This window comes from Lactuca saligna, chromosome 4 (genome assembly GCF_052625555.1).
Source record: "Lactuca saligna cultivar CGN05327 chromosome 4, ASM5262555v1, whole genome shotgun sequence".
Lineage (NCBI taxonomy): Eukaryota > Viridiplantae > Streptophyta > Magnoliopsida > Asterales > Asteraceae > Lactuca > Lactuca saligna.
The window spans coordinates 187924546-187938720 of NC_136420.1; the positions used below are offsets into that span (position 1 = coordinate 187924546).

Here is a 14175-nt window from a genome sequence, read left to right on the forward strand (position 1 = left end):
GATAAAACAATAATACAATAATATGATAAATTTTGCGAGAATAGTTTTATGTTTAAAAAACGTTAACTTGTGGATATATTCATGGATTGAAACTACGTAATTTTAATATGTTATGTAAGGTTTCATACACATTACACACATGTGTGTATAGATGCATTACATATGTTTTAAACTAAACAACTGCTTCTCTTCATAATTATTAAAATTTAGGTTAACTCAATTCATGTCTCATTCCACATTTTGAATTGATTTGTTTGTTTTGTCAAGCAAAATGTATCGAACTTATACAAATGCATTTATTGGTTGGCATTTGTATAATATATATTGCTCTAAACAATTGAACTTATAAAAATGCATTACTTCGGAATGAAATTTTGGTAATAAGCCTTCAAAACTTTGTACGACCACGACCAAAACGGAAACAAGCTCCACGGGACCAGGAACCAGCTCATGAAAAAAACAGTTTGCTCTTCACGAAGTTTGTTTACAGAAATTTGTTTTGTTTAATGCACTCGTAACTTTTTTTGTTATATTTGATCGGAATGTTTTTTTTGCACCTACTACTACTTATTCCTGCGTCCGCCCCTGATTATCTGGTATGCCATTATCTGTTATGTTCTATGTGCCAGTATGTTATGATTCTATGTGGTAGTATAGGAGTGAAATAGTCCCCGCTATCTGGTTGAAATAGACCGAAGGGGAGACCAACACCCAGATATGCTAGAAAATTATCTGGTTGAAATAGAACAAAGAAGTGGCCATCACCCATATATGCTCGACAATTATCCAGTTGAAATAGATCGAAGGGAAGGCCGACACCTAGATATGCCTATCTAGAAATTGTATGGTATGTGGTATGATGGGGGAAATCACTAAGCTTTGTGCTTACAGTTGTCAATTTTGTGACAGGTACCTCTTCAGCGAAGGGGAAGGAGCCGGCACAATGCAACGCATCGCACACACATGATTTCCACACTATGATGTTCTTGGGATTGTACTCTGACATTATTATTATTCCATGTTTTATGATATTTGACTTATGGGATTATGTTTTTTTTATAATATCAATGATGTTTTTCAGTAAACTGCTTTATAAGTTACTTAATTGAAAACAAAAATTTTGGCCTTGAAAATTGGGATATTATATTATAATCCTGTACAATTAGCGTACAAGCCCTTAATGTAGTACGCTTAGTGTACCAGCTGAGTGCGCCCAATGTATTCAGTCTGATGACTTTTCGTTAATGGACTTTTGTTTTGGGCTTGGAAGGTTACGGTTAGTTGGGCCAGCTGACTTTGGTAGTTTTCGGTCCAAGTATGTTATTGGGCCTTGGTCTAAGGCCCATGTGAAGGATTTAGGCTCAATTGGAAATTGGGTCATATTTTGGGCCTTAATGGATTGTGGATATGGACTTCATTCTTGGGGCAAGCTAGGGTAGGGGTAAAATGGTCTTTTTACCCCAAGTAGAGATTGTTGGTTATAATGTAGATCCCAATGGTAATTAGTTTTTATGTGGCAATTGATAGCTCGGGGAGCTGTAGGGCCAGCAGCCAGGGATCATTCGTTTCATTCAACTTTTCGAGGTGAGTTTCCTCACCGGGTTTAGCGGGTCTACGACACCAAGGCCGACCCTTGATTGATTATGTTGATATACTTGTTGTCTGTGTGATATTTGTATGTTCTTATATATGCATGCTTTTTGGGCGGGGCCCATATTGCGAGTATGGGTGGGGCCTGTTATACGAGTGTGAGCAGGGCCCGTTATGCGAGTGTGGGTGGGTCCTGTATCTCTTTGGACAAGGCCCATTATGTGATATGTTTGGTATGCGGTATCTTGGGGAACTCACTAAGCTTTGTGCTTACGGATTTCAGTTTATGTTTCAGGTACTTTTGGTTCCAAGGGGAAGAGTTTGGGTTGACTACATCGCACACACCATCGGGATTCCGCATATGATATTTACTCTGATTTTTATAACATTTGATACATTGGTTTTGTTGAGATGTATGAATGATATTTGGAAATACTATTCTATCTATTTTAAAATTGAAATTTTTGGGACCATATTTTCGGTTGTTTCAAATCTACAAGCCACCACGATTTTTGCAGATATGGCATACGAAAATTATAGCTATTATGGGCATTTTTCGTTTTGTGGATATTTTATGAAAAAAAACTAAATAAAGCTATTATGGACTTATGGTAATTTACAAAAATTTTCTTTAATTCCTTTTCTATAAATAAACAAAGAGTAGATTACGCAAATGGTCCTTGTGGTATTGTGTTGTTGCATGCTTAGTCCTTAAGTCAGATTTTACATTTTAGAGTCCTTAAATATCAAATTTATTGCACGTTTAGTCCCCGACCTAAAAAGACTATTGTGTCCTTATTAATTTCTTTTATAATTAAATTATGGTTTATATATTAATAAATTAAAAAAAAAACATTTTCCCCAACCTACATCGATTATGACCCCACATCCTTTGTTCCCCCAACGACTAGTCTGGCCAGAAAAACTCACCAACAAACCTGCAACATCAAATCAGATCCAAACTCGGATATACCCACCCATCCTACCTTATTCTTACGATACATTCTCTCTTTTTCTCTAAACTCAGTTAGTATCTCTTAGCTCAACAAAGAAGGAAACAACTCTCAAATCACCATCGCTGCCTTGTATATTTTTAGGGAATCAAAGAACTCCCTCCTCTCTCTTTCTTAACTCTAGTTAACACACCGCCATCAAGCTTCTCTTATCTCATTTCTCTATATCTTAACTGTGGTAAACACCCTAACCCCCTTGTAATATCAAAATGTCTGTTGCGGAGATCTAAGTCGATACAGGGAGTCGAAGGTAGTAATGTCACATTTAGGATGGGGCGGTGGTATACACTCTAGGAGCCAAAGGTAATGGTGGCGGCTTTAGGGAGGTTTCCGATGATAGTGGGTTTGGTGGTATGTTAAGGTTATTAAATGTAGAGAAGATTTGATGATAAATATTAACATGGAGGAAACTTTGATGAGAGATGTCAATGGGTTGTCCAATGAAGCCTCTGGTGCGGTCGGTGGTTTCTCCGAAGAGAAAAGATGTTCATCGGAGATTGAGAAGAGAGTGACGGTGGTAAAAGAATAAGAATATGTTGCTAGAAAGAAAACAAATAGGGGTGGGTAGGGATAAAAGGGATGGGTAGAGTATAAGAGGAACCATTTTTTAATTATATTAAGAAATAAAGAATATAAAAACTCAAGTAAAAGACTAAATGACATATTAGTCCTTTTAGTTTGGTTAGGTACATGCCCGATCCTGACGGTGGGCAACCCGGGTGGTCGCTAAGGGCCTAAAATTCCTAGGATATAGATATATGTGTAAATATAATTTACCTATATGTCTAATTGGAGCCTAAGAAAGCCCCACTCCAAATTAGCACAAAAAACAAATAGAGTTAATTGGACCGGTAGACATCTGGAAGTAAGAACGGATGATCCAATGCACCTCTCATGAATCGACATCCACAAAGGCGACGCAGGAGAAATGAATCGATTTCCTTGGTTTGTGAATGACATCCTTTTTTACTGATTAATCTCGTTAATCAAACATCACATGAATGCAAGATTTCTCTCATCGGCTTCTCATTTTGATTTCGATATTGCCTTCGCCCTTCAACATCTTGGTAATCTACTTCTCACTCTCCATCACGCTTTCATCACTTTGATTCATCAAAAGAGGGTGTTAAATATTCATGAATTCCGACTTTATTAATCCCACTAATCAAAGGGTGAGGGTTGTGACGCCTCCCACTTGGAGGTTAGAAGTTGCGCCGATTATGGGTAATTTGTTTGTTGTGGTTCTGATTTCCGCCTCTAAGGTTTGATCTAACTTCTAAGATTCTGATTTTTTCTTACTGATTTTTTTGTTTAGATTAGGTCCCAATCTTGAATTTTTATTTAATCAAAAGCTTTTGTATAGTCGAAATTTTAAGTTTGATCAAAGCTTTTGTTTCTCAATCTTTAATTTTTGTTTCAAAATTTCTGATTCTTCTTTGTCATTTGATTCTTGCAGAATGGCTGGTTATCAGAATGGTAATGTTAATCAGAATTGTTGGTTATCAGATTACTGATTTCTGACTTGATATGATATTGTTAATCATAATAGTTGGTTATCAGTTTTTCAGATTTGGTTTGTATATCAGATTTATGATTTATGATTCGTTTGTATATCATATTTATTATTTTGTATGTATTTGAGATTTCTGGAGTGGATTCTTTCAGCATGAGTTCGAGCCGATTCCTTCTAGAGAAATATATGTTAAATAAAACCAAAACTTTGTACGTTGTTAAAGTTGTTGATAATTAACTAAATATTTTTTTTATTAATGTCACTGTTGTGTTGCATCTCCGGAAACAAGTTTTTCAAAGCTGAAGGTAATGAAGAATTATCAAAGGTCATCGATGTTTCAAAAGGTTAAATGCTTTGGCAATATTATAAATAGAGAAAGATATGTTAGATAAAATTGATATTATTATTAATGATTTTGCATCTAAACTCGCATTGAAGAAATATTTTTCTATAAATGTGTTGTTTTTGTAATGATGTTGCCATATCTTTGTTTTTAATATTATTAGTGAATTTTGTAATGATGTATTTATTTTTAAATTAATCTTTATTTTAATTATGACTTTGGGGTATATATATATATATATATATATATATATATATATTTCATTTTGCCTTATATCCAAATATATTTGGATCGGTCTTAGTTAGGAATCAAGAATGCAACAAAAACAAATTATAGAGACAAAATGTATGAAATTTGACATTTAACAAACTTGAGTTAAAGACTAAATTTACTCGCAAATAAATAAATATCAAAAACTCTCAAATAACACAATATCACGAGGACCATAATTTACTCGCAAATAAATAAATACCAACAACTTAAAATAAAAAATAAAATGCAATACAGTTTTTCTCTCTCTTTATTATTATTTATTTATTTCTTTATTTTTAATATTAAATGAAAAACATGTAATGTCACTTTATTCGGAAATTCTCGAAAAGTTCTGGTAAGTTCCAGAGCCTATACCGGTTTCTTCCAGACGCCTCCCGAGTCCTTCCACATGTGTATAAAGCGTTTTATCACCGTCATTCTTCATCGGTTATCAAAAAAAATTCAAATCCTAGTAAATTCGGACAACCAAATCTCCATAAACGAGCACTGATACTCACTAATTTGAGTCGTTTGATTCTGATTGATTTCGTACGCTATTGAAGGACTGTTTAAGGTAATAATAAGATATTCTCTTCTCCCCCTGTTTTGATATGAGTTTTTCTATCTGTATTGTATTGCACGAATTTGCTTGATATGATAACATTTTTACGAGTCTTCTCCCTCTGTTTTGATATGAGTTTTTCTATCTGTATTGTATTGCACGAATTTGCTTGATATGATAACATTTTTACTCTGTATTCGTTTAATCGTAATCCATGATCAATTTTTTATTCTGCGATTAATCATGTATCGTTTCTTATGTCTTTTATAAGTTGAAACTCATTGATTTAGATGTTTTTAGTCCGCTAACAACGACTTAGGGCAAAATCTACGTTATGAAATTGACGATGTTTCTTTTACTTTGCATATCAATTTGGTAAATTGGAAGATAGATTCTGTTATTAACAATGAAATGGGCAAATTTCTAGTATAACAGATGATTTTTCTCTTTGTCCGGTTCGTCATCTATGTTTGTTCAAGTTTAGACACCGGAAGATCAATATTTCTACTTTGATGTTCTTTATTAAACACAAACAGATGATCTTGTTGTTGCGTTTGTAGGTTTTTTAAGAGGCATTATCAAACATGAATCCTGACAAATTCACCCACAAGACAAATGAAGCATTGGCTTCAGGTCATGAACTCGCAATGAATGCTGGACACGCACAGTTCACACCACTACACATTGCAGCAGCCTTAATCTCCGACCCTAATGGCATATTCCGGCAAGCAATAAGCAATGCCGGTGGTGAAGAAACAGCTAATTCAGCCGAGAGGGTCTTCAATAAAGCCATGAAGAAACTCCCTTCCCAATCCCCTGCTCCTGATGAAGTTCCAGCAAGTACTTCTCTAATCAAGACAATTCGTCGTGCACAGTCTTTACAAAAATCCCGTGGTGACACCCATTTGGCTGTGGATCAATTGATTTTGGGCATTCTTGAAGATTCCCAAATTTCTGAACTTTTAAAAGAAGCTGGAGTTGGTGCATCGAGGGTGAAAAGTGAGGTAGAAAAGCTTCGGGGTAAAGAAGGGAAGAAGGTGGAAAGTGCATCAGGTGATACTAATTTCCAAGCTCTTAAGACATATGGTCGTGATCTTGTAGAGCAAGCTGGGAAGCTCGACCCTGTAATTGGGCGAGATGAGGAAATTAGGAGAGTGATTAGGATCTTATCAAGAAGAACTAAGAACAATCCTGTTCTTATTGGCGAACCTGGTGTGGGAAAAACTGCTGTTGTTGAAGGATTAGCTCAAAGGATTCTAAGAGGTGATGTCCCAAGTAATCTTGCTGATGTAAGAGTCATAGCATTGGATATGGGAGCTCTAATTGCTGGAGCTAAGTATAGAGGGGAGTTTGAGGAGAGATTGAAAGCAGTTTTGAAAGAAGTAGAAGAAGCTGAAGGGAAGGTGATATTGTTCATTGATGAAATCCACCTTGTTCTTGGAGCGGGTCGTACAGAAGGATCCATGGATGCTGCAAATCTGTTCAAGCCTATGCTTGCAAGGGGTCAACTCAGGTGCATTGGTGCAACCACTTTAGATGAGTACAGGAAATATGTAGAAAAAGATGCTGCTTTTGAGAGACGTTTTCAACAGGTTTTGGTAGCTGAACCTAGTGTTCCTGACACCATAAGCATTCTTAGAGGTTTGAAAGAGAGATATGAAGGTCATCATGGTGTTAGGATTCTTGATCGAGCTCTTGTTGTTGCTGCTCAGCTTTCAAGCCGATACATAACTGGTATGAATTGATTCCATGTTTTGTTTTTATTGATTTGAACTTGTTCTTCTTAGATCATATATATGGTTCTGATGATGCTTGTTAATTTATACAATGCAGCACGTTTCCTCCCTGATAAGGCTATTGATCTTGTGGATGAGGCATGTGCAAATGTTCGGGTACAACTTGATAGTCAACCTGAAGAAATAGACAATCTTGAAAGGAAAAGGATGCAGTTAGAAGTCGAGCTTCATGCTTTGGAGAAAGAAAAAGACAAAGCAAGCAAAGCTCGTCTTGTTGATGTGAAAAAGGAGCTCGATGATTTAAGAGACAAGCTTCAACCACTAATGATGAAATACAAGAAGGAAAAAGAACGAATCGATGAAATCCGGAGATTAAAACAGAAAAGAGAAGAGCTTTTAGTAGCACTACAAGAAGCAGAAAGAAGATACGATTTAGCAAGAGCTGCAGATTTGAAATTCGGAGCAGTTCAAGAAGTGGAAACCGCAATAGCCAAACTCGAAGGAACAACTGATGAAAATGTGATGTTGACAGAAACAGTGGGACCCGATCAGATAGCTGAGGTGGTGAGTCGATGGACCGGGATCCCGGTGACTCGACTCGGAACCAATGAGAAAGAGCGGTTAATTGGACTATCCGATCGGTTGCATCAACGGGTCGTGGGTCAAGACCAGGCGGTGAACGCGGTGGCTGAAGCGGTGCTGAGGTCACGAGCCGGGCTCGGGAGGGCTCAGCAGCCGACTGGGTCCTTCCTGTTTCTGGGTCCCACAGGTGTTGGAAAAACCGAGCTTGCAAAGGCTCTTGCTGAGCAGTTGTTTGATGATGAGAAGCTGATGATAAGAATCGACATGTCGGAGTATATGGAGCAGCATTCGGTGTCACGGCTGATCGGAGCTCCACCTGGTTATGTTGGTCATGAAGAAGGTGGTCAGTTGACCGAAGCTGTGAGGAGGAGACCTTACAGTGTTGTGTTGTTTGATGAAGTTGAAAAAGCTCATCAATCGGTGTTCAATACGCTTCTTCAAATGTTGGATGATGGAAGGTTGACCGATGGTCAAGGTCGAACGGTTGACTTCACAAACACAGTCATCATCATGACTTCGAATCTTGGAGCTGAGTATTTGCTAAAAGGGTTATCCGGGAAAACGACAATGGAGAATGCTCGGGAAATGGTGATGGGAGAAGTGAGGAAGCATTTTAAACCAGAGCTTCTAAACAGACTTGATGAGATTGTGGTTTTTGATCCTTTGTCTCCTGATGAGTTGAGGAAAGTTGCTAGACTTCAGTTGAAGGATGTGGCTGTTAGGTTAGCGGAGAGGGGTGTTGCTTTGGGTGTTACGGAGGCGGCATTGGATGTGGTACTGAATCAGAGTTATGATCCGGTGTATGGGGCAAGGCCGATTAGGAGGTGGCTGGAGAGGAGGGTGGTGACTGAGTTGTCTAAGATGCTGATAAGAGAAGAGATTGATGAGAATTCGACTGTTTTCATAGATGCAGAGATGAATGGGGAGGAATTGAGTTATAGGGCTGAAAGGAATGGTGGAGTGGTGAATGCTGAAACAGGGAAGAAGTCGGATATATTGATTCAAGTTGTGAATGCAAATGGAAATGCTGGGGCGCGTAGCGAAGCTGCACAGGCTGTGAAGAGGATGAAGATTGAGGAGGTGGTTGATGTTGATGATGATGAAATGGATGAGTGAGGTTTAATGTAGCATAGTATATAGGTTCTCATTGTGCTTGTAAAATTCAGGCCATTTTGATGTAATGTATTTGTGTATGATGGGGTTAGGAAGTCAATTGAAGAAACTCATCTTTTGTATATAAACCTCCCAATCATATGAATGAATAATGATAAACTAGTATTTGACTTATATCTTGTGTTTGGATTTTATGTACTGTTTTTGAGTTTTGTATATTGGTCTTGAACGAGAAGGGTCAACCCGATGCAGCCACATGTATGGGTTTTTTTGTGTAGCATATTATATGTAGATAAGACAAGGGACCACAAATTGTTACCGGAACCAGTGGCGGCATGAGGCTGATATGTTGGTATTTAATAAAATACATTTTTATATATTATTATTAAAGAAAATTAGTTAGCTATATATAGTTATACACAATATAATATTTTGTATATTATTATTAAAAAAAATCTGCAATTGCTATATATAGTTATATACAATGTAATATTTTGTATATTATTATTAAAGAAAATTAGCAGTTAGCTATATATAGTTATATATAATGTAATATTTTACAATCTTAAAGTATTTTTAATTGTGAAAAAAATCAAAATCTTATTATAAATTTTATAATCTATTGAGAATTTAAGAATATATATATATATATATATATATATATATATATATATATATATATATATATATATATATATATATATATATAGTTCAAGTAAATGTTATAGAATTTTATAAAACTAACCACAAACATCAAACTATAACAAACAGAATAACAATGCCGATAGATTAGTGGTGTGTCTCTCTCACTGAAAATTATCATTTTGCTATCTTGAATCTTGATATCTCGTTGAGTCGTTGGTCGCCACCTTATCCTCGTTGAATCAATGTTAATGTCAATATGATTATTTTAACATGAACTTTTAAGTATATATATATATTTTTTCCAAACACGCTAGTATTCGCATAATATATAAATATTAGCGGAGAGGTATGTCTAAACATTGATTTGAAGATAATGATTTTACAAATAAGTTTTAAACGTGTATATATAAGCATTGCTATTAAAACGTTGTTTAAATGATCAAAAAGCTTATAGTCTAACGGTATCAGTTGTTGTCCTCTCTCTTTAACATCGATGGTTCAAGTCCCATCGTAGAGATAGGTAGAATTAGATGTTAGTTTAGAAGCATATTAGATTTGTTGGTTAAACAAACACGTTATTTAAATGCTTATTTCCAATAAAATTTGCAAGTTTCATAACATGCCATTATTTAAATTCATTTAAAATAACAACGAATGTTAAGAATGAAAATCTTTTTACAAAAAAATAGATATTAACATAAAAGATTTATACTTAAAAGAAAAGTTTTCAATGATTTCCTAAGTATAGATCTTGAAGTTTAATTTTTCCATTATGAAATGAAAACCATATCAGTTTTAAAAAAATATAAAAAAACTCTTTATGGAAAACTCGAATGTTATCAGTTGGTGGCAGACTTACTTTAATCAAATCGATGTTGGGATGCTTGGGTATCTATTATTTTTCTATGTTTTGGGTGCCTATGTCGATTTGTAAAGAGATGGAGAGGTATCGAGCTCGATTCATTAAGTTAAGTGAGATTTTATGTTAAATGATAAAGAGAATGGTGGACTTTCCATTGGGGGCTTGGGTTTGTTTAATCTTGCTTTGCATTATAAATGGAGATGGCAATTTTTGAATGATCAAAATTTGCTTTGGGTTAAGTTAATTAAAAGTTGTTACGGTAGTGATGGCGGTTTCTCGATGGGTACTCCTAATAGAACTAAAACGGGGGTGTGGATGGGTATTGTTAAGTTGGTGTGGAAGATTCATCATAATGGTTTAATTCCTTATGATGTAAACAGGTCGAGAATGGTAATAATACAAGATTTTGGAAGGATGTTTGGTATGGTGATATCATGTTTCAAGCTCAGTTCCCCCCTCCCTTCCTCCCCCTCTTTTTGTTGTAGCTTCTAATGGTGATGCGTTGGTTAGTGATTATTGAGGTGGGAATACGTAGAATATCTATCTTTCTCGTAATATTGAAGGTGGTGCCTTACTTTCACAACTTCACAATTACTAGGCATGTTGGGAATGGTTCAATTGTCTACTCGAGATGATTCTTGGTGTTGGAAGATTGATATAGAAAACGTATTTTTAGTGAAGGATGCGAGATCTCATTTGGATAGTTTGAACCATATGATATGTGACTCTTTTACTAGATATAATAGATTTATTCTAATTAAAAATAATATTTTTTTTGGAGATTGGTGTTTGATAGATTACAAACTAGAAGTAATTTGGATAAAAGAGGGGAATCTTCATTCTTTGTTGTTATGAAGAAGAAATCGAAGATATGGATGATTTGTTCCTCAAGTGTGATCTTGCAATATAACTATGGCAGGAACTTTCAGGTTGGATGGATTTGAGTATTCCAAGTTTTCATTCCATTTTGGACGTGTTGCAGTGGATTTTTAATCAAAGATCTACTCGGTTTTTTAAGGTTATTGTGGACACTGTTTGCGTTGCTTTGATTTGGGTGTTATGGATGTACCGGAATGTCATTGTCTTCAGAAATGTGAAGTACAAGAAGGATATTTTATTTGATTATATTGTTTTGTTTTCTTTTAACTGATTTTGCAATAGGAATCGTAAAGCTTGTAAAAACAGGAATGAGTGGATGCAAAATCTCCTTATGAACTAATTCTTTTTCTTGCTAGTTTTTGCTATCTTTTTTATAAACATATATTCATTAAAAAGAACACATTAGTTTTGTTCATCAAGTTGTTTCTCTTATTTTCTTCAGAATGTACAGGATATAGACATTTCGTGTTTCACTATATTGAACACCACCTCAAACTGTTGATACATTAATCCCTATGTTCCTCTTCCTTACCAAGGCTCTTTTTCTCGAGTTGCAAATGTAATGATGTAAGCTTCCCTTTCTTTGTAAACCTTTGAAATATTTTAGATATTACTATAATAAACTTTGTTGCATGAAGTGTCCTGTAGTTGTTCTTCCCTGCTGATGAAGGAGATAAAGCGGCCATGGAATGGAAATAGAAACATTGGGAAATTTATTTGGGGGTTCATTTTATTAGTGAGCTATCGAGATCCCAATAAGGCTTAAGATCTTGAAGGTGGTACACCAGTAGCTAAAAATGGTAGTTGTTGAAGGCCAAGAGTTGATGCAACAAGACCAAGTCGAGCATATAAGGATGATAAAGAGACGTGGGTGTTGGGAGTATCATTGTTAATGAGGAGGAAGGCTTTAACAGTGGGCAGATCAGAGTTACAAATCTTCTTAAAAATGAAATCATTATCATTGACCACAACATTAAGTTCATGGAAGGAAGTGCGACATCCCCATTTTCACGGCCAAAAAAGACCAATTTTTTTTTGTGCTTTACAAAAATTAGAGTACCTCTTTTAATAAAAATGTTGCGGAATTTGTTCCCAGTAAAACATGATAAATACGTTATCAAAGCATTTCCGAAGAAAAGTATTTTTATTCATTTTAAAACATTTGGGATGTCATCGTTAATACAAAAACATAAGCATAAACAGAACTTACATTCATTGTCACTAGTGATTTATATCTCCTTAATCTCTTAGTGTAATGTGACTTCATATCAACACCTGTGATATAAATAAACTGAGTGGGTCAGGTTGGGAAACCTGGTGAGTACATAGGGTTTTCAACCCACAATAATATAATTATTATGTTTAAACATCAAACAATCAACCCAATTACCCATCCCTATTATCTTCCTTACTCTTAAGGTTCTACCCTAAGAGTCATCTATCATGCATTCATTCATTTCGAAGTCCCTTGCTTCTAGGGTTTATAAGACAATCACTAATTCCATAGCTGCCAATGCACTAAATCCATAGCTGCTGAAGTTTATTTATCAGATACTAAATCCATAGCTACCAGTGTAGGTACTAAGCCCATAGCTACCAATGTTTATCTAACAGGCACTAAGTCCATAGCTACCAGGTACTAAGTCCATAGCTACCAACACATAATAGGTACTAAGTCCATAGCAACCCGTGTTTACCTAACAGGTACTAATTCCATAGCTACCAGTGTTTTTCCAATAGGCACTAAGTCCATAGCTATCAATGTTATTTATTAAACACTAAGTCTATAGCTGTCAATGTTTACTCACATCATCTTTTATCTCTCATTATTCATCTACCCATGTCATACCCAACATATATGTAGATATAAAATACATATACAGTTTAAATCATTTTAGAACATGTATAAAATCATTCATCCAACATAGACAACAAGTATTCAGATAGTATGCACACATCGCACGTTATTTATATAAAATACTTCATATTTATGTGTAAGATGAAAGTAATTATGCACTCACTGGGTAAGGTGGTGAGTCGGCACTCGGACAACACTTCGTTACTTTTAAAACAATTATCCCTTGACGAAGCCTAGTATCATTACCACTAGAGTTTAGTCTAACGTTTGACGAGACTAATTAATAGTCTAGCTATTATTACTATTATATAAACGTTAAAAAAATACTTATATAACCCATAATAATAGCCCAAATACTCCTTATAAGGTTCTAATAACATTACTATATTGAAACATAAGCTATACTAAAGATAGGGTAAGTGTAGCTCACTTACATCGGGTTTTCTCGAAAACCGAGATTCGTTGGAGCAGCGTTCTTGAGCCAAAAGGCTCTTTTCTCGGGGCTTTGGGAGCCTCGGGGCTTCCTTCGGGTGTTGGGGTGTTTACCTAGACTTTAGGGGGCTTAAGGGAGGCTAGAGAGAGAAAGTGAAGTTGGAAGGTGTGAGAAATGAGGGTGCCACAACACTCTATTTATAGGTTGGAAATCACCAAAACTCGTCGAGTTCCAGGCCAGGTGTCACCATCTGGTGGCTAGCCTTGGGGAGGAAGCAATGGCTGTGATCGCGCCACGCCACCTAAACTTGCACAACACCCTCCCGACTTAGAAAAATCATAACTCTTGCATACGAGCTTTGTTTTCGACGTTCTTTATATCCATGCGTAGGTAAAACGAAGATCTACAACTTTTGTTTAGACTCCGTCGGCTAATTCTTAACCGATCTTAAATTTAACAGTAGGAGGAAATTATATTGTTAAATGTCCGCGTAAAATTCATAACTTCTACATACAAACTCCGTTTTCGTCTGTCTTTTTATCGTGGAGTTCCTAGTAATGAGGTCTTCAACTCTCATTTAGGTTGCGTACGCCAAAAACCGCTCAAACTAAAATTCGAGTTTCGGGCTGTGCACTACTATGCCAAATCTTAGAAAATTCATAACTTCCTCATACGCAGTCAGATTTGGGCGTTATTTTTTTTGTATGTTCTTGGTTTAATGTATACTACAAATTTTGTTTAGATCACTAAGGATAAAAAGTCCTTTATCACAAATTCACTATTTACATCTCCCG

At 35.7% G+C, this 14175-nt stretch overlaps 1 protein-coding gene across 1 annotated transcript; it reads left to right on the forward strand.

The window, feature by feature from the left end:
- The first annotated feature begins 5072 nt into the window (after positions 1-5072).
- LOC145043175 (chaperone protein ClpB1-like) lies at positions 5073-8878 on the forward strand. The gene is made up of 3 exons (XM_078991742.1): positions 5073-5285; positions 5834-7007; positions 7107-8878. The coding sequence occupies exons 2-3, from the start codon at positions 5858-5860 to the stop codon at positions 8705-8707; spliced, it is 2751 nt and encodes a 916-aa protein (XP_078847868.1). The 5' UTR covers positions 5073-5285; positions 5834-5857; the 3' UTR covers positions 8708-8878.
- The last annotated feature ends 5297 nt before the right edge of the window (positions 8879-14175 follow it).

Coding starts and splice junctions, on each gene's coding strand:
- LOC145043175 (XM_078991742.1), top strand. CDS start 5,858: ATGAATCCTGACAAATTCACCCACAAGACAAATGAAGCATTGGCTTCA. Junction 7,008..7,106: donor TTCAAGCCGATACATAACTG/GTATGAATTGAT, acceptor TATACAATGCAG/CACGTTTCCTCCCTGATAAG.